The sequence below is a fragment of the Augochlora pura genome, chromosome 7 (genome assembly GCF_028453695.1).
Source record: "Augochlora pura isolate Apur16 chromosome 7, APUR_v2.2.1, whole genome shotgun sequence".
Classification (NCBI taxonomy): domain Eukaryota; kingdom Metazoa; phylum Arthropoda; class Insecta; order Hymenoptera; family Halictidae; genus Augochlora; species Augochlora pura.
The window spans coordinates 517,541-542,006 of NC_135778.1; the positions used below are offsets into that span (position 1 = coordinate 517,541).

General features: G+C 43.7%; 2 protein-coding genes across 2 annotated transcripts; one reads left to right on the forward strand and one right to left on the reverse strand.

The window, feature by feature from the left end:
* Nucleotides 1–40: 40 nt before the first annotated feature.
* LOC144472613 (BAG family molecular chaperone regulator 2) lies at nt 41–4,444 on the forward strand. The gene is made up of 3 exons (XM_078185849.1): nt 41–412; nt 667–779; nt 846–4,444. Exons 1-3 carry the CDS (start codon nt 202–204, stop codon nt 1,077–1,079), a joined length of 558 nt encoding a protein of 185 aa, XP_078041975.1. The 5' UTR covers nt 41–201; the 3' UTR covers nt 1,080–4,444.
* Rab23 (RAS oncogene family member Rab23) lies at nt 2,995–24,205 on the reverse strand. The gene is made up of 6 exons (XM_078185847.1): nt 23,907–24,205; nt 14,549–14,670; nt 8,772–8,934; nt 6,961–7,040; nt 6,689–6,882; nt 2,995–3,503 (listed from the first exon to the last, which is right to left on the reverse strand). Exons 1-6 carry the CDS (start codon nt 23,937–23,939, stop codon nt 3,373–3,375), a joined length of 723 nt encoding a protein of 240 aa, XP_078041973.1. The 5' UTR covers nt 23,940–24,205; the 3' UTR covers nt 2,995–3,372.
* Nucleotides 24,206–24,466: the final 261 nt, after the last annotated feature.

The window sequence follows — 24,466 nt, forward strand, 5'->3', positions numbered from 1 at the left end:
CATACGCAGATAAACACTTGCGCATTGGTGCGTTTCGTTAGTCATCTTTTCAGTGTGTGCAAAGGATTGCAACGGCAGAAATTAATTCGCGAACGACGCATTCACGTTTGGTTTTGCCAACTAACTAGAATTTTTCGTTTCGTAGTCGAGTAACGTGACAAGTTGCTTCGCTTTGGTGTAGTTTCGAGGCTTCGATAACAAATGGATAGTCCATTACCGCATATTTTAGAAAGCGCTGAATGTGATGGTTCGGGCAAACCGAAAGACAGGTTAGTAAGTCTTTTGGATCAAATTGAAGAGCATGTAGAACAGCTGAGAAAGGATGCTTCTCAGCTCGAAGAAGAGAAAGACATTCTCCTGACTACTCTAGACACTCTCAAAAACAATGAAATCCTGAGCGCATTAGAAGAGAGTAAGTGTTTGTATCATTTTATCTAGAACAAACCTGTCTAGATGCTAGACTCTAGAAACGTCATTGACAATGTTCCCGATAATTCTCGAATGATCTCGTTTTTACCTTGTCGAATATCTAATTTTTGATAACACAGTGACTGTTACTGTCTTATCGATAATATATAATAATTTATATTTGTATGTGGACACATTGTCTAATCGTTACGTATTAACAGATTCTAAATTATATTTCAATATTAATTTTCAACCTAGCCGATAGAGACGATATTATGAGGTATGCGGAGAGATTAACCATGAGATGTCTGACAGTTGATGTTTTGGTGACAGTTCAGCGAGATCAAATTCAGCAAGAAGCACTACATCAGGTATGGATGATTTGTGTTATAATCGCGCATTATCAGCTAATTCCAACTATTGTGGACTAATTTTAGGTGAATGATTTGATCGATAACTTAATAATTGGCCTCAGAGATGATCCAACTATGACTCGACAACGTTGTACATCCTTTATGAATGCTTGTTCTTCACACGGTAGTGGACTGCCTGATAAGACCTTTGAGAATGCTATTCTTGGATGTACTGTAGAGGACCAAAAACGGATAAGAAAGAGATTACAGGGTTTATTGGATTATATTGATAAGATGCATACAATTCAACTACTTTGAAGGCATTCTTCAAACAATGCGTTTTGATAAGGCAGCAGACAAGTTTACAAATGAGCAATTAATTTATGTTAATTGTTCTAATGGAGGTTTGAGAAAATAAAAGCTAAATAAACAAGGGTGCTTGATGGAAATTCAATGATGTCTTATAGTAGTACTATAGTAGTACTACAAATAATATAGAGGAAGTCATTATTTAAGACATGTAAACTGTGTCTTCTCTACACATACCACGATTTTCTATAATATTCTCGCCATTGTTAACTATGCTTCTGTCCAATTTATATTTGCATATTGTAGTAGGGTGTAGTGACTAAACTGCTGTCATATTTCATAACTATTCCAATATTTATTTGAGAACTTCTCAATGACTATTTGTGATATAACAATTCATGAAGCTATGATTAAATAAATAGCTTTTTTACAAAATGAATATATTGCAATATCTGAAGAGAATAATGTTTGATATCACAGTGATCTTAATTATTTGGCACTAGTAAATGGAAAATACATTTATGCCTTTTTTTTTAAATTCTAAAACGATGATACACACACTAATAGGGTTCTGTTCAATTTATTCTTTGTGTGGATATCGTAAATGTATGACTGCTGGTTGGTCATGTCAATATGCCCTTGTAATAACTACTTTTTTTGTTATTTAAAATTAGTTGTGCTTCCTATTGTTAAGAGTACTTACAAAAGTAATGATAATATTTCAGCACTATAATTTTTGCTTTAAACTTTTTTAATTTCTAATACGTACTATAGTGTATGTAATTATTGTTGCATTACAGATAAAACTATTAAATTGAACAATTTACTACATAATAAAACTATGAAGGACATGAATGAGGATTTTATGTACAATGGGCACGGTTTTAAAAAAATGTTTAGTTTCTTTAACGGACGACATCATTTTCTTTTTATTTTATACTATGTACCTAAATAGTTTATTGTTAAAGATAGTGGCAGACCATGTTATTCGTATAATCTTTGTTCATTTATTTTTATAATTCTAGTTAAAGTATATTTCTTGCCTGGTACATTCTTTCAGTTTTAGTATAAGGTTAAAGTTCAGAATTTGTGTAAAATACATTTTCTTATGTGATTCATATAAAAGAAATAAAGTATTGTCTATAATTGAAACAGGCCAGCATTTATTAAAATTTATATAATTTATCGTACTTTTATGTTTTTGAAGGTGTTGATTGAAACAAACACTCTAAAAATTGTAACATCTCATTTCTATTTATTTCTCGTTGATACCATTCATGGAAAATTGGTTTCATTCAATATAAGATTCTTTTTCTTATAACGTAGAATATTTGGTTAGCCATTATATTGATATCTGTTTACATATAAATTAACTTCTATAAAAAATCAAAACGATTTAAAAACATCTCCTAATATTAAATATATTTTTAGCAAAGAACTTTACCACACACGTATATATATATATATATTACCTAAACTGATCACTTGTTACAATTACATTGACTCAACATGAATAAAGAAGAGAAAACACTGTACTCTTCATCAACGTCTGTCTTTTACACATAGAAATAATATATTTACTTCGTTCGAATTTGAAATGTCTCTGCAAGATTGGCTTAAACGATTACGATACTTACGTATGCTTCAGATTGAAGTGGAGATTAACGTTACAACTATTTACACAGTGCACTTATTATAATAGTGTCGGTGAGTAAAAAAGAAATTCGTTAAAGTCATCTACGTAGAAAAATGCATAACGTTGCTTGTATATAAAATGTTACTTCGGTCATTGTTTATTCTTCTCAGAAAAGTACAACAATTGTTCCAATTGTTATAAATTATCGTCTTGAAGGGAGTCGAATTTCTTAGCTTACCGCCACTAAATACAACTCGATAACAGAGTCTAAGAAATGTTTAGTGTTTCAATAATTAGTAGATGTTTATTAGAGATCTCGACATACTATACAAATAAAAAGATCGTTTCTTCTATTTAGTTTGTTTTCCAAAATTAAAGTTCACAGAAAGTGATGGTGATGGAGAAAAACAGTTTCGAGTTGGCATTTGGCGCATGAAAATCTATACAAATTATTTATTGATCATTGGAGCACGAAATATGCTGAACAGTGTAATCGTTCAAACCATACATCAGGTTCGGCCGCACCGACACGATCAATTGTAATTGTCGAACCAATTATAGGGCGCATGTAGGTTCATATCCATCGCTCATAAATATGAATATCAGTCTGTACACGGTTAGAGTTTAATTCGTAAACAACTTTTCACGTACTTATCCACGCAAAGACTAAAGCAGCCTACAGGCGTTTTTCACGAAATTCCTCTTCTTATGGTTTTTTGCCTTGGTTCCTGGCCGCAAAACAATCGTACCATTTGCCGTACTTCGACCGCATATAGATCCATTGGGACTAAAAGCACCTAGAACAGTATACATATATTTATATTTTCATAAGCCGAGAAACATTTTCATAAATATCGATTGGGCTTGCTTTGAAATAGATACAGTGGCAGAAGTTAATATTACTACTGCATTAGTCGTCGACTGCCATTAGCATTTTTAATGTAACAGGAATGAAATTATTTTCGTAAGCTCAGACTATAATAAAGCTGAACTCCTGTTAAGTAATTTCATATAAATGATTTTCAATATTTGGAAACAGTGTTGACACTTCGCCTACCGACAGTTAACTTTATAGTCCTTTGAAAAGCACGCTGCTATCGGATAAATATTCTTATCCTGTTTCCAATAGTAAAAGTGTTATCAGTCGATGGAATAAACTAACAGTGTGCAAATACATTTTTATCTCACCATGTACAATGATTCGTAGATACGTCGTTTTCTGTGTTTCTTATTTTATTCCATACAAATACTTGAAGTATTCGTCGTCGAAGCAATCCAACGCTTTGAAATGTTACGTTACGATATTCTTTTTAGTAGACGGTATGATCCAGTTGGATGGCGGCGCGCGTGTATCGCGCATTTCCCGTGCCGTACTTCTACTTAGTACAAAGCAGTAGACCTACTATTATAGTTCTAGTATTATATGCACCATGTAGATTGTTACATATTCAAATACGAGTAACGAATAATTTACACGAACTATATACACGAGAATGTACAACGGTATGGAAAAAGTATGGGACCCTAACGTATTTTATAACAAATACTAAATGTGATAGAGAACCGAGAGCAAGAACAGAGCAGAGAATGAGAAAGGTTGCAAAGCCGTAGCGCTTATCACGACGAATGTTAACGTGTTGATGTACTTTAGATCATTCGTATAGATTGTAAACATTCAGACAATTATTTGTATAATTTTTATTGTTTATGAATAAACCGGTTCTTACATTACATCGTACGGCAATATATTTTGTCTTATTTTGTACTCCTTTGCTACTATTTGAATCGGGATCGATTTCTCGTATCTTCTTTTCCAAGGTACACCATTATGTTCCCATACTTTTGCAGCAATTGTTAAAGGCAATTCAAACATTAAAGAATAATCGTATGTTTTTTTTTCGCGTCCGCTGAAGGGTTTAAACGTGCATAGAATGTCCGAAGAGCCGGGCCCAGTAAGTTGCACGAGACGTGCTCGAATACGAAGTTAATTGGTCTTCTTAGCGATCGGTTTAACGTAGAAAGCGAAAAGTTCTTCCCTTTGGGCAATGCCCGGCAGCCAATGGAAAATGTTATTCGGCCGTGTGGCTGTGTTCAGGTGTGTACGGACGGGACACGAACATCTGGGCGTTATTCAAGAATCAAGATCGATGGTGGCAGTCACGCGATCAGAAGATGTACTCGCACACCGTGCAGGAGCGCGTTCGCAGCTCTCTCGGGCTCGAGCAAACCGACAGGTATTGATCTTCGATGCTCGCGATCTTCTAGATTCTAGAAACGGCCGACATCCCGCGAAATGCGCTATAACGACGAAACGAGCCGCGGCTTATGGTATTTCTGATCGACGTTTCGAACGCTACCGGAAACCGGAAACCTTGGCCGGCACGAAACATGTTCGTTAAACCGTGAAATTATAAAGGGTGTTCGAGAAATTGCAGGCGAAGAATTAACGGACTCACTGGCGAGAACTCGATTAATGCAAGTGTTTCAAAATCGGCCATCTGGATGCCAATAATAGATGTACGCAATAGTTTTCTACTTTGAAAAATAGAGCGACACGTAGTTCCACTGACACGGTTCTATGCGGTATCGGTTCTTTAGCGGATCATTTGCTCTCGCTTTCGGTCGTTGACGCGATTTCTAGGTAGCAATACCTCGCATCAGGCTATATTCAAATTAAAAGATAATCGCGTAAGCGCAACGACGTCTTTCGCTTGTAGGACTGGTGCGAAGAGTTTAACCGGTTCGATGAAATATTTTATCTAGCAGGGAGAGTAATCGGCTACGAGTCGATCGAAAAATCCCGTCCTCGATCCCGTCACCCTCTGCGCACCTGTTCAGTGGGTTCATTGAATGCGTTCCTGCTCGAGGCGAAACAGAACCTGCTGATCTATATACACGCATTTGCACACACGTGACCGCAGGTCAAATACTGACCAGGTCAGCCACCTGGCAAATCTGGGCCAACGTTTAACCAACTCTTATCATATCGCAGCTACCTCGTCGGTTCTTCGAGTTTCTCCAACCGATGATCCTTGTCTAAAACTTTTTCCAACGATCTTCTATGTTCCGGTAAACTAAACGCGGCTATTCTTTGGACACTGTTACGTTTTCAACGGTACCACAATTCAATTAATACTTCGATATATTTAATGGATATCAAGAAATAATTACTACGTTAATTAAATGAATAATCATTGAACCCTTTCATCTTCCTATTCGGTAAAAACGTGCATCAAATATTCGTAGTTCGCAGCTTTTTGAAAATTCTTGAAAGCCTTGAACGGGTATATAGATGCCGATCCGTAATCTTTGTAGTACAGCGATGACGACACACGCTTGGGGAAGAGTATGGATGGGGTAGAATCGAGTCGAGCCGTGGCAGCAAGCGTGCCTATCCGGCACGGTTAATACATTATGCATCATCTCCACGGAGGAGTTTCCAAGAAAGTGTACTGTTCTTTTCGCACAGCCATTACCGTCTTAAACGACTGGTGAACGAGTACGTCGGATCGACCACGTGTGAACCGGCATCAGACTATTGTTTCCCTGGGGCTGTTACAAATTTGTTGCGGTAGCACTCGATGCTTGGTGTCGCCGCTTTACCCGTAATTAAGTTCCGTGCAATCTGATACGCGGATACTGGGTCTGCGGAGGGATTCCATTTCGATTCGCGACGGGTACGTGTGTGCAGCTCGGGCTTGAATTTCAGCCCACTATCGGCAGTTTGAACTTGTCAAACTTGTCTTTCTCAATAAAATCGTCAACCTTGTAGCTTTTTAACTTGATTTGCTTTTTTACGTAGTATCAACTTCTTGTCGGTTGTACCACCGGCGAGGCACCCCATACACACGTACCATGCAAACCATGTGCTTCTAGGAGTTGATCAAATCATTACCTGTTCGCATTAGGTTCGGCGAAGATCGACGTTGTTGCCTCTTGACCGACTAGAGCAAATTGGGGAGGAGGTTTCGGACACACTTACTTATTACAGAAGGTGATCTGGGCCCGGACGAGTACAATCTGAGATCGTCCTGGTAATCGTCGTCGCAGCGTCGCATCTCGTGGAGACATCGCGACGCCAGGTGCCGGAAGACGCTCATGACACCGACGTCCTCTTTCACGGACGTCCGCAGCAGCTTACAGCCGAGCGCTCTGCCTAGCCTCTCCGCCTCGTCCCTGGAACAATAGCTCTGCTCGAGATTGCTCGAAATCACGCGGGTTCATAATTAAAGGAGACCAGACGCCCACGCTTACGGATCAATCACGCACTGGTCGACCAAGTCCATCTTGTTCTGCACGAGGACCGTGGGAATCTCGCCGCACTCGTTCTCTACCTGTCGAACAAAACCAGGAGTTCACGCCGTTGACTTAGTCGTCGACCCGCTTTTGTAATCGTCTCGTCATCGTACAGACTACAGACTACTTTCGTCGTTGTCGTTATCCGCACCGACAAATGTTTGATTCTATCAAAGATCGATTCGTTCCATTAAACTGCAGCGTGTCAAGTGCTACACGTTCGGGGATCTTAATCGATCCCATTGGGAACTGTGGTAGACGGAGGAGTTCCGAAGAAAGAGTCAGTCGGGACGAAACATCTTGTCGCAATTAGTACGCAGCGAAAGATGAAATGCAATAACGATGCTCGCGGTGCACAGCCACCCGATGCACCGGGTGAGCAATTAAGAAACAGCCGAGCACCTTACGATGGCCTGATAGCCTACGCATTTCAACAATACGCTTCCGCTAGTTTAATTCGCGTACTCTGGAAACAATTACAGACAGAGGATTCGTACACGGCTTCGCGTTTGCTCCGAGAAGGAGTACGATTCCTATATTTGTATCGCGGTATTGACGGTTCGTTTCCATGACTAGGCCAGTACTCTAGACGCTCGTGTTCCTGCTGCCCATAAACTGCAGATATCCGCGGCCTATTCCAGCGCCCTCGATCAACCAGAGCCGAGGCGGCTCCGAGAGACCGGATCGGGTATGCATCTCTGTCGATTAATCGAGCAGGCCGACAACAATTTGGAGCACGACCGACCGGAAAGAAGAGGACACGCACTGGAAACGCGGGCGACGCGATAGTGGGGTGTACGATCCCCCTTGCGATTCCCGCATGTGCCGATTCCAAGGCTCGGGCCGCACCATTTCCCGCCAGTTTCTCCGGCCGCCGAAGAAAAAAGCGAACCCGCAAGTTTCTACCAAAGGAATTCGAGAGCGTGTCCGATGGTCTCGGGCGTCTTCAAGATCGCGGCTCTATCCTCTTTTCGCCCGATACGTGCACACACCGGTATACGTCGCGCCCATGCAAATTACTTTGCGCCACATAACGAAGAGGATGCTGCGCCGCGGAATCGTTCCCGATCCTCGCCAATTATCGATCCCCGCCGGAGCAATTTTTTATTCGGCGGCACACGCGGTTACGCGACCTGCAAAGCGCCAATTACAAGACTTTAGCGAAATTTTCAAGACAACTGTTGGATCATGGACACCGGTGGGGGTAACCCAACGATGATGGAACTCATATATTAACGCTTTACCGACCGATCATTCGGCAATAAACATTTACGTTGTCGAATCTACTAAAACATTTTGTATATTTTTATAACTTTGTCAGAAAATATTTATTTTATTCATTGCGGAAGGTGTATGAGACGATTCTTTTTCTACGCGTTTAAATCCTGGGGCACGGAAATTGGGACATTTGTCTTGGTATTATCTATTCGGCAATGAATAGGTTTCGATTCGGTGGTGCAAGAACAATCGTAGCCCGCGCCGTTTTGCGACGTCGAGGGCTGGGCGAAGAGGATTAGATTATCGGGCGCAGAGGCAGGGACGGCTCTCGCGGAGAAGGCATTCTGACTGATCTAACGTCAGCGGGAATGGAAACGCGGCGACGCGGAGCGACTGAAAATCAGCCCCTGCTTTAATGGCACCTTCACTTTCACATTCCACCATCCGCCGTGGTCGTGGTCGTAGTCGTGGTCGTGACTACCTACGGAAACGTGCTTGCACCGGTTCGCCGCGGCGTGTATGTCCGCCGGTGGCAGCGCGGAGAGTCGTACCTTCTGCTTCCACGAAGGAATGGCGTCGAAGGAATCTCTGTCAGTGGCTGAATAAGCGAGGACGCAGGCATGGGCGCCGCGATAATAAGCCGCGGTGATTGCGTCGAATTCCTCCTGGCCCGCGGTATCCCACAGCATCAGTCTCACGTCCTCGCCGTCCACCCTGCGGAGAACGGACAATGGTTAGTGTGCTACCGAGAACCGTGGACCCCCCGACGGGGGGAGGTGCCGGAAACCAGGCGGCTCTCCGCCGACTTTGCCCCCTAGCCCTGCGTATCGAGAAGCGGAACCCACTTCTCGTCCGGTCTAGCCCCCGATCGAACGTTTCGGAGCAAGATAACCCACCGTCCTTGAGCGGGTCTTCGATTTTCCACGAAACAGCGAGAACGCGTTTGCCGGTTAACCCTCGTTTCCGAGGCAGGGATGTTCGGAAAAGCCCTACATCGACGTTCCTAGCTCGAAGGAGCAGGTTTTATCTAGGACGCTTCGAACGGACCCTGATTTCAATGTCTGTTCACTGAGTTTGACTCTCGACTCATCTAGGTCTAAACATTTTTCAAGGACTTCTGGCCCCGAACAAACAGTAATGCTTTAGAAATAGTCTCCAATTCCGAGGTTTTGATTCTATCTTTTATGGTTTCCTCCAATGTGTACCTGCTCTGATAATTGAAATCAGGGAAAGAGAGCAGCGATACGGTAGAAACTCTCTTACCTGTTTCAACGTTTGATATATATCAGGGCTTCTTAAACTTTTGTCATTCACGACCCCATTTATGATTGCGAGTTTCTTGACGACCCCATACAAATATAAAAGAAAAATAAATTAATATTTTTTGATGATTTATTTATTAGGTAACAATATACATATACATATGAAAATATATAGTGATGTTATAAAATGGTATATATAAATATTTGACATTAAAATCTCTCGCGCCCGCAGAATTTTGCTACGCGACCCCATTTGGGGTAGAGTTAGTCTTAATAGTTTAAGAAGCCCTGATATATACTAATAGAACCATCTCTAATATGCAGAATAATAACATTAATAAAAAAAAGTCCACGTTGCTCCTGTCGCTAATTAAAAGTTGGGACTCGAGCAGCAGCAGCGACAGCAGCAGCAGCAGCAGTCGCCTATCAGGTTACGAGATTGTAACAGCTGTAAATTTGGTCGGGGCCCATGGACTCGGTGCCCGCGCGTTCCCATCAATTAGCCTCCGTTCTCGCGTCGAAATTCCGTGGATAGTCGGTCGCGCGTGCACGATTTGCATATGGCTGCGGTCTCGCGGAGCCTTTATCCAAGAGTAGGTAGCTGCACGCTGCTAGGTCCTTGAGAAATGCGCCTCTTATTCGCCCCGAGTCCCGACGCCGGCAATCGTGGGATACTTCCTGATCCACGTTTGCCTCTGTTCGCTCGCTCGCTCGCCCACCGTGCCGTGCCGCGCCGCGCAGCGCCACGCCATCGGTGCTCGCCTTTTTCAGAAGGAAAGCCTCCTCTTTTTGCGGGCCCCTTTCTTTCGCCACGCGAATCTACCGTGAGATAATCGCGCCGGTTTGCTCGCGAGCGCTTCGGAACCGGAAGCGCCTGTTCGGGACGGGAAACAGCCGAAATTTTGCTCCTCGGCGCGGCTTCCCCTTTCGAGTCGAGGCTCGATGCGAATTCTTGATAAAAGTGTCAAAAAGGTTAAGTCCCCTTTCCTCTACAACTTTGTGACAATGCGATCGAACAATTTCAAACTTTTATTGTAAAAGTCCATGAAGAATGGTAGAACAACAGTTACGATAATAAAAAGTACAATTTGGTACTGCGACGCGTACAGAAAAATACATACGAATCAGATTAAAATCGAGCGAAACGTCGCTGTCTCTGCAGCCATTCAAGTCTTTCGCCTTCGAGTTCGTATATCTCTCTGGGTAAGTTCGAAGCGACTCGAGGTTTATTAACACGCTGCTGACTACATCGGCGGTTCGAATAGTCTAAATGCTTCATGGCTAGTTGATTTGGCGTTCGTAATTTTTTTTTTAACTACAAACGAGATGAAATATTTAGCAATGGTTCATTAGGTTCGACGCGACTCGAATCGCCCAGAAAATTGTTCGCTCTGGTTTGTTTCCCGCAAATTGACTCCGCGAGACAGGAAATCGTCGATCCGAGAGGCCGTCCGTGTCGCAAAGAACGAGACTCGGCGATCGGCCGATGAAAATGATCGATGCCCGCGGGGGTTAATGAAAACGCGGTAACTGTACCACGTAATGATCGGATATTGGGACGAATTCCTCGCGGATTAAATAACGGAATGCGATAATGGTTCACCGGGCAGCAGAGTTGCAGGACCGTCTTGGAAGAAACGCGACCGAGTTTTCTCTTTTTCCTTTTTCGCCATGCTCGAGTAGATCGAGAGAGAGCTCGCGATGTTGTCACGCTTGACGCTTTATCCGCCAACAGATAACACGATCGCTTCGACGCGATCCTGCAACATTATCTTCCGTCGTCAATTCTCGCGTGGCGCGTGCTGCGACGCGCGCACACTCGCACAGGCTGTGATACAGGCGCGGCGCGACACGGTTCTCTCGGCAAACATTGTGCACCGTTCACAAGCTGTGGAGCGTTAGATAAAGCTCGATCCTTAAGAAAGGTCGTTCGTTTGCAACAGCTTCGATCCAGTTTGAAACAATTTCTAGCAAAATTACCGCACGTTTCGTATTTTACGATCGAGAAGAAAATGCTCGAGCTGCGGCACGCTAACAGCATCAGGCTTGCAATTAGCGTCGAACGCGGGGGCTAGGGAGAAATAGATTTTTCAAATAGTAAATACACGCTATCGTCTCGTGGAATAGAGAACTTGGAAAATCAACTTGTTTTTTTAAATATATAAAAGTAAAGTAACAGCGCATTCTTGGAGATGGCGAGCACAGTCTAATTTTTATCGTCGGACAATAAGGTCCGACTACACCTATATGAAGCCATCGCGGGCAAGTCTTCACGGTCGTTCATTCATCGCATTACTTTCATTTGCAAGTTTGTTAACCGTACCGTAACAGATCTCTCATTTACATTCCCTCCGGTTTCTCTCGGAGGTTTCTTATTTATTTTTTTTTTTTAGCGCAACCTAATTATGATACCACGCACACGAAAATACGAGTAATTTTTCATTTCGTGTACACGATATTTCCAGATCGCGGCACGCATTTCAGTCGGACGATTTTCGCGAACGTCGCGGGCCAACGATTCCAGTTGAAACGGAACGATAGCATGATTCTCGTCGACCGGTGGCAATTAATGGGGCCGATAAGTGGGTTACGCGCGAATTCCGTGCGAGCGAAATTCTGTCGAAAGGAAAGAAAATCGCGTTCGCGGATCCGCCGACGGTAATTCCAGGAGCCGCCCGGCGATGGATAAGGGAACGGAATGGCAAGAAAAAAAAGCGGTATGGAATTGCGAGAGGCTCATGCATAGGCATCGGTCGCGTTTGAAATGCGGGGCACCGGCCGGCGACCTTCGTCACGAGTCACGACACTCGCGACAGACCTCTGCGTTCACGTGGAAACGAACGGAAACAAACCTCGCGAGGAAAGTGGCCGAGAAACATTTTATAATCAAGAGGGGGGGCTTTGTGTCGCGACCTTCCGGTTCGCGTGATTTTCGCGCAGACCACAGTCGGCCGGCCGGTTGCCAGGTTATGTTAGGTTATGTCGCCCCGCGCCCCGCCGCGCCGACTGCGGCGACATTATGAAAAAGGCAAGTGTTTCGTTCGTTTCGTTTTCATTTTACCCCAGCTAATCAGACCTTGTCCATTCCGTTTCTTTCCTTTTCGCTGGCTTTCGTTACGACTGCGACGGAACGCGAGCGCTCCTTCGAGCCGGCGAACAACGCGCGACTCGGCTTTTAACAAGGCTCTTTGATAGAAACAGACTTCACGGGGCCCCGGCCCCCATAAACCGCGGCGAATCGCAATTACGCTTGGCTGCGTGATCAAATCGGAAATAATGGTTATCCAACTCGTAAAGAAGATTACGGTCGAGGGTACCGAACTGTTTAACTTATTTTAGCGAATACGAAAGGTCTGCGCTATCCTATTTTTTTCTAATCAGCTTTCATACCCGGTCCCGGCTTCGTCGCGTCGAAGGAAGTTGATCGAACAAACGCCGTAGCTCGTCGATTGCATCGAACGAGATCCGTAGATCGATTTTCATTCCATAAAACATTTTATTCGATATAAATTGTAGTTTAGTCCAGGATATTTAAGGTTTATGACATCGTGCTGCCGAAAGGACATTATCACTTAAACGACCGCGCGAAAATTTGAAAAAATTTCATAAAATTGCTATACGTTACCCAATTAAATGGAAATTTCAAAATATCGCTGGCTTTTCCCCATTGATTCCCAGTATCAATTATTATTACTTCGTACTTAATTGCCGACATAGGAACCGTTCATTTCGAAAGTGACTCAAGTCCACTTCTCACGTTTTTATCGTTGACGCGTATATTGTTCACATAATAATTGCTATTATTTGACTAGGAATTGCAAATTTAAGAATCTTAGATAGACCGAAGCAGCGTGTGACACGTTGGTATCGTATGCGTATATTTGTGTGAGAATATAGTTTAGTATTTGCCGAGAAGAGAGCCAGTTGTGCAGGGCCCGTCGTTTAGTAATTCGCGTAATCGATTTCGCCGATCGCGCCGGGGATTTTGGAAACACCGAGTAGACGACGAGGAACGCGTTCGCCGATCTGCCAGAAAAATGGCAAAAGGACGAGCGAATGGGTCGTCTCCCGCGGAACGTAATTAACTTGGCGAACGTGTGTATACCATACCGCGGCAGCGCGGCGGTGCGTACACCTATTATGCATTCTTCTTTAACACAGTCTTTAATTACCGTCCGACCATAGCCGCCACCGCCGCTGCCTCTCTTCCTACACACTTTCAGCACCATGAAAATCCGTTTTTCTATTCCGGATATTAATATTCCCACCATTCGTGAGATATTTTCGACGGATTGTTCGGGCATTTCGGGCCAGGCACAATGACGGACTCCCGAAGACTAACAAAGTTAAACAAGTCGTTATAGCAAATAATTGCCCCGCGAACCATTCAATTTTTGCCTTTCATTTTTCTTTTCCATTAATATTTAACACAAGTCCAGGTAATTTGATACCTGCTACATTGTCGGTGTAATCTCGAGAATCTTTCGCTGGATTTGCCGATCTTTACGGAAAATATTTATGCACCGTCGACGAGCTAGAAAACGGTGTAAAGCGGGATCGACGGCGTTGCGGGGCAACGGGACCGAGATCCTTGGATCGTCGAAGATACGGTTCCCTGGAAAAGAAAAGAAATTCGCTGGCGAAAAAGAAAGAGAGGACAGGCTGCGGGCAATTCGACGGGTTGCGGAGAGAATTTCCTCGTCGAGGCTGCTCGGGCCCCCGATAAAATCCCATTTTTTGCCGATCTAAATAGACCTCGCCGATTATTGGTTAGCTCGGAACACGTTCGCGCAGATTTTTCTCGGAAGATCGATAAAGATCCGTCGGTGATCCGATTATAGCGAGCAGAAACGTTCGACGATCGTTCGCGCCAATGTTGTTCGAACGGTTAAAGACTGCATCGCTCCGTGAACGCAGCTCGGACACTTCCACGGCTCCTCTCGCCGCGATCGTTCCTTTTTCATCGACAATGTTCGCGGGGCGCGAGAGATCGCCGCCGTGAATTATACGGTTGAGAGAGGACAGATTAGAATGTTATCGAATCGTCCTCGTGTTCGTTTACTCACTCGATCTCACGTTCGAGAAAATCGACGCCGATCGTCTTCTTGTAGTCCCTCGTGTACGTTCCCTTGCAAAACCTCTGGATCATCGATGATTTTCCTACGGCGCCGTTACCGACTATCACCACCTGCGCAAAAATAGTATCGCTGTTACGATCGTAGAACACACGGGAAACCTCGAAAGTTTCGAAAGCGCTCTCGAGGCAGCTCGAAATGGTGAGCTTGTGCAGCCTGATAGAATCGAGCGAGATACAATTAATAATTTTTTACAGCGATTCGCACAAAATATTCAGACACGACTTCTATGCCATGTATTTGAATATTAAAAAATAGTGAAAAAAATCCTTTACGGTATATTAAGCTCGTAGAACAGAGATAGAAAACGACATTGATCGAAAACATTGATGAACCTTTGAACTCGACTTCATGAATTGTCCGAATACACGTGTAACGTGGAAATGTGATGTTTCCTTATAGTTTTTCAATTATATAGGCAACGTTTTAACCCTCGGAGTACTGCAGCACGGAGTCCTGTGCCGGAGTCATTTCTGACTCACACCGATACTTCACTAATACACATGAATGTTTACTCGAGCGCCTCGGTAATATGACTCCGCCAGTGACGACCGTTCGAGCTCTTGACTTTGATTGTATATTGTTAGGATATATTTAAGGTGAGGCCGGTGTAAACATTGGCGGTCTCTCTGCTACTAACACAGACAACTTCGGTACTGTATACGTTACAACGGGTCACGAATGACTCCGGCATAGGAAACGGAGGGTTAATACTAAATCTTACGTCTTGTTGTATTATAACATTTATACTCCACTTTGATACGTCGTAAAGGGTCTCTCCCTTTCGATGCATATTTATTGAAATATACGGCGTAGAAGTCAAAGTTAGACTACTGTTCGAACAATTTTGCGAGTCATTGTAGATCGTGAAAGCAGATGCCAAGTGGCAGGATTATGGTCACGATTATTCACGGCAGCCCGATCATTTCCAGCCGTTGGAAGGGCTGGCACCGCCGGCATTCGTCACCGGGCTAATTTCGATTCACTCGAAGCCGGTAGACGGTTACACGACGGCGTACACGGTTGCTCGTTGACTATCGCGGAGATGGACTTTCTAAAAGCCATAGGTCGAGCACGAATAAGGAAAAGGTGCTGCTGCCGCGATATTCTCGCGAGACTTTCCTGGGTGGTGATTAAATGCCGGCTGTTAATTCATTGGTATCGAGCCGAAACGGTCGCGCGATCAAGCCGACGCGATGAGATGCGATGGCGCGCGCTCGATATTCGAAAGCGTGTAACAACGTCGGCCGGCAATAAATGTTATTACATATAATTTAGGGTAATTCCGACAGAGAAGGGAAAGCGAGATAAGAGCATCAAGCAGGAAGCACCATGGACGCGAAAATGCGTTAGGTAATGCAACAACATTTGTTTCTTCCTTTTAGAATGTAGCAGCAGAGAGAAGCTCCGCTTTCCTTTCGATCCGATGAAGCCAACAACGACGAAAACGGACAACGATTTCATTGGAGGAAATCGATAGATTCTGTATCGGTGGCAGCCGGAAACACCATGCGGGACTCGGCGACGCTAGACCAAATAGAATGCACACCTGGCGTTAGGAAATACGCGTGAAAACGTGGCAAAGATAGGTCGCGCGGGGTACAAACACCTGTGTGCCGAGCAATCGGACGGACGTACTGGTTCGTATAATTCCTTGTAAAAATTCAAATGGTGTGTTCGCGGGGTATTGCGCGTGACTTCCATTATCGCGCGTATGCATTTGTTTGTTGATTTGCCGCCGAACCGTGCGAGTATAGTTAAGAGATGCTTGTCGCGTCGGACCGATAGAAGCGCCGTTGGATAAATCACAGAATCGACGGCGCCGCTGCGGAGAAATTAATGGTTCATGCGATTCGGAAAGATATTTTACGCGGCAGTTTTAAGCCCTTGCTACTCTCGGATGCGAAAGTAAATTGTCATGGCATAGGGAGGGGTCTCCCGGGGGTGCATAAAGACTGGAGGAGCGGTCGCCGCTGCGACGCTTGACCTCCTCGATTCCCCGACTAATTAAATAAATCGCGTCGATTCCAGGGGATTTTTACGGGCAGTTAACGCGTCGTCAAAATATAACGCGCGGAAGAGCATGGAAAAAATTTGACTGCCCCGTCGAGGAATGCGAGGACGCGGACGGGGACGCGTTGCCGGCAAAAACATTGCGGAGAAGCAATAAGCGGTGCTGTGGCAATTACAGCGGAAGAAAACGCGAGAAAACGGCAAGGCGGAGTACGTCCAATAAAATTCAAATAGTACAATCCGCGGGGCCAATTAAATGATTACATCATCGTGCGATTAGATCCGATATTCGAAGAGAGAAACAGCGTCCCGACGTGGCCACCGCCGGCAGCGACCGATAAGAGACCGCGGCGAGGCGTCGCGAAGACCATTGGTTTTCGACAGAACGGTGTTACAAGTTTGTTAATCGCGTAAATATTGCGAAGCGTTATCGAACGACAGAGTCGGGTACACGCCGAACAAGTTTAATGCATCGCCGTCGATCGTATTAGACGGAACCAGAAATCAAGACTCCGTGTTATTGCTTCATTAATAATGCCGAAAGCGATAAAACGATCCTGCCACGCGGCGATAATATTCATAAGTATTAAACCGAAGAAGCGGCCCTCTCGTTCGGATGACCGATGTCATCGTTAAAACGCGCTGTCCCCCCGACGCGTAATTAACAAGCCCGATTATGCAAATTCCGAATTTCGTGGAGCACTGTGGGCCGAATCACTTTTTCGATCGGATAAAACGGATTTTTCGGCTACGAAAGAATGTCTCGGGGTACCCCTTTTTTTCCCCACCGCGGGGCATCCACCGATATCGGATCGCAAGAGATCCAGAAACATCCTATTTCCTTTCCTAGATCCATCGGAATTGCTTTTTGTTCCAGCAGATTGCCGAGGACCGCGCGAGATAGCTTCCTCTCGCGAAAGGAAGGGTTGATTAAAAGGAACGGCTGTAATTCGAATCGGTGAAAAAGAGGATTAAATCGAAGGAACGTTGGTTGTTGCAGCGGCCACGGATTGCGGATGCTGCAAAGAATCGAGAAAATTCCCGGGTGAAAGCCGTCTATTTGACGACATTCCACCGCGAGCGGCTCGCGAACACGTCGGAGGAACCTGTCCGAATGGAATTATCGATAGCACGTTTCTACATAGGTCTTTATGGCGGCCATATTAATTCATCGGCCGAAGAGAGACGAACAATGGCCGCGACACACCGGGAAAAGTGGTCGGAACCGCGTGTGAATGGCTTTCGTGATTTCAGGTTGATTAACAGTTTTTCATGTACAGTTACCGAGCCGGCTGTAATTTCAGCGGAAGAAACGGAGGAAGCGGTTAATTACGAATACGCTCTCGCGCACCGATATCACAGGAGCCTACCCACTTTATTGCGATACGTTTAATTTAATTAATAGCTCGCCAAGGGTTCGCGTCGAGCTCCTTTAAAGCACGGATGCGACGTGACGCGCACAGATCGCAACCGAAGCGCTACCTAGTTTGTTCGTTTGATCAAAAATTCATTTGCTCGTATCGAAGTTTATCGTACGTATCTTATTCGCTAAATGTCCGTCGCTTTAGAAAACGTTTGAATCAATGAAATTTATTAATAGCTGGGATTAACAGCACTGATCCGATGTGTGTATAAAGTTAATTAGTTAACTTTTGGCAATTGGACGAAACAAATGGCTGTTTCACTACGTGGAATATCCGTGACAGTATGTTCGGAAAAATTGTCGAATGGAGCACAGAATCGTTATAAATAATGCAAATCGTACAGCTGCAAAAACACTCCACTGTTCGACTCGGTTAAACACAGCTGCCCCCTTTTCGTTAATTGATTTCTCTGTGCCTATCGTAGCCTGTTCAATCAATTGCAATTACAATTTAAGAATGCGTGTTTTTACGAGGCGTATCATAAATTCAGTTTTCATTATCCAACCGTAAGTTACGAACTATTTAAAACAGTTTAGAGTTACAATTTATGAGCTACTTGAAACAATCGACGCTGCAAATCTAACGACTCTATTCTTGCCTGTTAATTCGCATAAAATATCGTCGAATTTTCGCCGTCGTTTTTCTAGCCGACTCTCTCAACGATTGCCGCGACCAAATTGTTTAGGTTATCGGAGACTGGATCGGGTTCCGTATGGAATGAAAGGCTCCTTAAATTTTATCTAACCTTTTACTGCGCCGTGAATTTGATGGCGACCGTATATGCCATAAACGGATTAAATTTGCGGGCTCCCGACTGTAATCGAGCGGGGTCGGGCAAAAAGTACGGAGATGAAAAATATATTAATAAATATGCGCGCATCGAGCGGGCATCAAAATCCCATTTGCATACTGTTCACGTTCGTCGGGACGCGAGGCAGCGCGACGCTCCGAGGAGCGGACACGTTCCCGTCGCGTGTAACAGATCGGTGAAAAAGATCTCGTGGCCACAGGGTCCGAGGCATTGTACTTTAAATAATTCCGCCAAATTCGAGATAACGGTGGTGCCCCTAAAGCGAGAAGTAGGTTAAGTCGATAAGGGTCCGCGTCCTCCTGAACCGGTCCTCCGAATCGAGCTTCTGTCAACGAACTGTACACGGTGACCCATTAAAAAGAAACCGTCTTGGGAGATCGCGTCGCCGTGCCATGGTTGTCGATAAAGACTCCTGTATTTTTACTCGTCCAGCAAAATTATGTACACGGAAGCAAAACCAAAGTTCAGAGATTCCTGATTAAGACGAGATCGAAGGCGAGTAAGACTTGTTAAAATATTTTATATTTTTGAAAAACTCCCAGACATGCATGGTATTTAATTATCATATAAATGATAACGATCAACTTACGGATGATTTCCAAAACACGAAATACACACCGCCTGCTATAAACTAAGATGGTAACTAAGATGTCTAAAAGGTTATTAAAGTGTCCAGCACACCTGATGTATTCTTCGCGCCATATGGTGTACGTACCATTCCAAAATCCCCAAATGGGGATCGTGGCAGTTAATGGGTTAATGTGCGAGCACCACGTATACCAGAGGCCATTCTCAAGCTGCGAAGCAAGAGGATCGAATAAAACGATAGTAACGTATTTTTGTAAATCTGTTTATTTAGATAGCTCGACACAACGCACGCTACGCGTTTCCAATCGGCCACCCGATGTATAAGTCACAGCATGATAAACCTACGGCGACCTGTCCAGGGAACATGTAAATTTAGGGACAATCGGTGTAAATCCAGCGTGTACGAATACCTCTTGAATCTGTGGTACACGGACGGACACGCGCACGCACGAGTTACACCTGTACCCGGCTAACGAACGATTCAAGGTGAAAATAAACCTGCCGCTGTTTATATGTAGGGCAGACTACAAATAAAAATCATTCGGGCCCTTTATTTGCATGTAAATCATGGAGAGTATACGCGTAGGTGTTATACGACTTATAAATAATTTGTTTAGTTAATTTGTTTATTCAATATGTGGAGGAAAAATGATACTAGAACACCTCCTGATATTGCTTCGATATATCATTTGGCGAATGTTTCTCGAGGTGGTCGACTCGAGAGAAAACGCTGAAAATTTCAGAGATATTTGTCCTGCTTGCCTCCGCTAACTAATCGTCTTCGGAAAATTCTCGAAAACAATGCCGACACTGTCTCTTCGTTTCCTTGTGCGCGTAAACAGTTTCGTCCTTCAACTTTTCGACACCTGCTCCGAAAGATGTTTCGTTATGTGTGCATGACTTTCAATGACCTTGCCTCGGGAGGACATTGAACTTGCTCGAAAAGCGACTGCCAAGCAACATAAACAAATCGCGGTACCCCGTTCAACAATATATTCTTTCGACCTTCGCGCATTAACTTATCGATATTCCCGTTGTAGCTCGATTGATTTTCTTACATGAACGTTCATATTATCGATTCTTTGCTAAATTTATCATCCTATTTTGATCAACGGTACCGCAAAATCGATTACGAAAATTTCTAACGAAAAATAATTCTAGCAAAAACGATCGCTTCATTTTCTAGAAAGCAACGCGATGACGTTGGCCAGCTTAGAGCGATTCCCATTGCAAATCATTTCGAAGGACCGCGTTCCGCTTTAACACGTTGGTAAATGGGAAAAATTTAATTTTCATTCAAGAGATGCGAAGATCGACGTATTCAGTAGATTAGACACGACATTATGGGGCAAACGGTTACGTAAACACCGAATACCCATAATGATTGAAATTCGAATCGAATCGGTCCGTTATTCGTGAAAAACGCTGATTATTCGCTGCCGACTATTATCAACCATATGCCCGTCGTAATTCGTAGATGCGGGACAACGAGCATTTTCATCGGTCCCGAACGCGTCACAGATCCCTACGCTTTAATGGAACAAGTATTATACGCGTGTATACGTACACCGGGCTCGCGCGAACGTGTGCAAACATTCTCGGAGTTTTTATAGCTATCATAAACGGAGGCAGTCCGCAGAAAATATTCGCGCGGGCACGCGGCCGATGGCCAAATTGAAGGTACCGTTTCTCGAGCTAACGTCGTCGAAATGAATCGAATTCGTCGTCGATCGTTTTGCCGCTCGAATAAATACATGTTCGCGCGCGAACCAGTTGGAATTTTTCGGAATTTTGAAAGCGGCGTTAACGTTTGCGCGCGCCCGCGAATTTACGGTGGTTATTAACCTCTTATGGTCACACATTCTACGTACAGATGACTTCGAGACGTTCGAGTACAACAGCTTGGATGAGAAAGGCTCGCGTGCGAAAATCTCCCCGGCCTGTCAGGAATAAATGTTTAAAAGTTCTGGTTAAACATCGATAGCTTCGATGGATATTCGAGATATCGTATCATCGAGAGCGACGATTCGATCTTAATTATGCTCATGCACCGCGGTCGGTTAATTACTATTTTTCAACGGCGATAGTTATTGGAAACCTGCAGCGACCAATTAAACCTCTGTATACTAATCGTGCGAATTTTTCGATCACCCTTGCGCCCCGATCCTCTCGAATTTCATCAGCAGACTGCTATAGGTTTCATACGTTTATGGTATACGCGATACAGAGCTAAGGTAAAGAATAGTTATGGTTTCGTTCATAGCAATCGAAAGCTATTAATAAGACGGCTAAAAGTGTGCTCGTTCACCGCTTTATGAAAAATAGAGTAAAAGAATCTCGATTTGCATACATATTCAGTAGGCTATTCATCAACGCGCCAGGCATTCCTTCGATGTCATCCCGTGACAGTTAAGTAGAACGTCGAACGACGTCTAATAACTACCATAAATTGTTTTTTTTTTATCGACACGTTTTCTGCTTTTGAATAACGGCGATCACGCTTTGCCGTTGGGGCCATGGCCGGAATTCCTCCGGGGCCTCTCGGTGGGAACATTGAAAATGCCAGGAAATATTCAGTCGTATTCGAATTCGATCGTAAAACAGTTCTCCTTTCCAATTGTGTATCGACCGTCTTTTAACGACAATGTCTAACGTCACTACGATTTGATCGCCAGAACGATCGATTAATCGAGCAATCGATAGCCTTGCGTTACAGTTTACAGTACGTGTACGCGTTCGGAGGTATTTTGTTATTTAACGGTTTCTAGTTACACATGCCAGGCGCACGATTCATCGGCCAACAAAACCGGAACGAATTCATGGAACAATGGTTTTCTTCTATATTTCGAGTGTTTATTTTGAAAGTGGTGCAAGTCCATTTTAAAAAATGGGATATCGCATAATACAATTAAGATAATAGAATTCAAGAACGGGTAAAGGAAATACTAACAGAGAAAACGCAAGTTGGCTGAAATATAAATTCGCCTAAAAAAGATTTATATGATCAAATTACACGTTGATAAATTAGCAGAAACATCGGCAGACTTGAATAATAAATATATATTTTCGAATCGACTAACATGCTAACCTTGTTATTTTTCTCGAAACAACAGAAAATGGACTTACACGCACCACTTTCAAAATAAACGGTCCATTTAATGATCGACCTCGAAACGCAAAGAATTCCAAAGCATAATCTTCTCCTACTGAATCAAGAAAGCATCGCCGTGAATCATCGAATTCGGTAGGAGTAGGACTGACTCCGCACGATGCAGAAAGAAGAAAAGTAATCAACAACAAAGTTGTCGTGTTATAAAACAGCTTCAACAATAACGGTACCATATATGTATTGTACCGGTACAAGTACCGATACGTGGAACTATTAATAGAACAGACAATTTTCCGATCTCTCGTGATCCCGCAATAATTTCAATGGTGATCGAATACGAAGTTTAATGTCTAAAAAATGTCATCTTCGGTAATCGGTATTCGATATGAGATAGCAGATTTCGTTGCGTATCTCTAGGCGACGAAATAAGCCGTAAAGATGTACGCGCGCGCAAACTACTCGTTTCAGCCGTGGACAATAAGAACAGCTGAAGCAATGCGTGGTATTACATGAACACTCCCATGAAAATATGAGTGTGTACCGTTATAGAAATCGAAAGATAAACCGCAATCATTGAAGCAGGATTATGCAGTATCGCATCATTTTCACAATACGAAGTTGACCGACATAATTACGGTCTCGAGAGATATCGATGAAAACAAGATGCCTTCTGACACAGAATTATTTTCTTCCAATGGTCAGGATTTAACAACGGCATTCATCCACATTCGTAATATTAACTAACATTCGTATTTTGAACGTCCCACTCTTTTTCCCCCCACCCTTTTCTATGAAAATTGATAAGCAATTTTGGTTAGTTACTCAATGTACGGTGTTTCTGTGCATCCATTAATAAGTATTACGTTATACAATTATCTATCATTCAGTTTCATAATGCGAAAACAGGAATAATATAGAAAAGTTACGAGTTTCATATTCCTAACCTACAGCATATCTGAGCCCGTCAGCCGGCTTTAGTTGTGTACGCTACAACGGAATATGTACAGATCTGTCACTGCGCATACGCATTTCCGAAATTTGATTTCAAACCTCGGCAAAATATAGTATACCGTGATTCGCAAAACAATTGACGCTCTCGATTATAATTTTCAGCTGTTCTCTTTCGTTTCGGAATGATAAACGTCGATCGGAGAAAGAATGCTAGGCAGTGCGCGTAAACAATGCACTTTCTCCTTATCGAGGATACGTTGATATGTACATGTTTCGATACCATTCGAGGCGCGCCAATTAAAAAGTCTTGCTTTCGCACGGACGTCGAGGGTGAATTGGTTGTAATCGTCGAAAGAATATCGAGAGAAGGATGAAAAACGGATTTTTGATCACCTTGAGCGATATCTCGAGTTCTTCCTCCCGCATTCTGACCGTAACGTGATTAGCATAATATCCAGCTACAACATATCCTGCGATGTCTGCCGTTGATCATTCGTGTGAAAATCTCTGCTATTTAGCTGCGATCACCTTTCCCGATATTTTGACTCGACCACTTCACATCGCGACGGAGACATCGTCACGTATTTCGAATAAAACACACGCGCGTTTCTTTTTACTCGAAGGACCGTTCAATATAAAATAACTCGTTGAAAGTGCAACGCACGCACCGGACACGCGAGTACGCGCCGCTAGCTGACTGAACACCTGTAAGTACGAGACACCTGCCGCGGCCGTGACTGACCGTTCGGTGACTTTCTCTAGTGACTTTTTGGAAATATTCAAACAGTTGCCAACCGCGACGACATAAGACTCGCGACCAACGACCGAAGCCAATTGCTGCGAAACACGACCAATGGCGTTGCGATTGTTCACGTGACCAAACTCTCATTGGTTCCTTTTAAGACCGCCAAGTTTGGTGTCTGTTTACAGTGAATTTGAATAAAAGTCATCGA

Coding starts and splice junctions, on each gene's coding strand:
- LOC144472613 (XM_078185849.1), top strand. CDS start 202: ATGGATAGTCCATTACCGCATATTTTAGAAAGCGCTGAATGTGATGGT. Junction 413..666: donor CCTGAGCGCATTAGAAGAGA/GTAAGTGTTTGT, acceptor TTTTCAACCTAG/CCGATAGAGACGATATTATG. Junction 780..845: donor AGCAAGAAGCACTACATCAG/GTATGGATGATT, acceptor GACTAATTTTAG/GTGAATGATTTGATCGATAA.
- Rab23 (XM_078185847.1), bottom strand. CDS start 23,939: ATGCGGGAGGAAGAACTCGAGATATCGCTCAAG. Junction 8,935..14,548: donor TTTCTCGAACGTGAGATCGA/GTGAGTAAACGA, acceptor CGTTCTCCGCAG/GGTGGACGGCGAGGACGTGA. Junction 6,883..6,960: donor GACCAGTGCGTGATTGATCC/GTAAGCGTGGGC, acceptor CTATTGTTCCAG/GGACGAGGCGGAGAGGCTAG.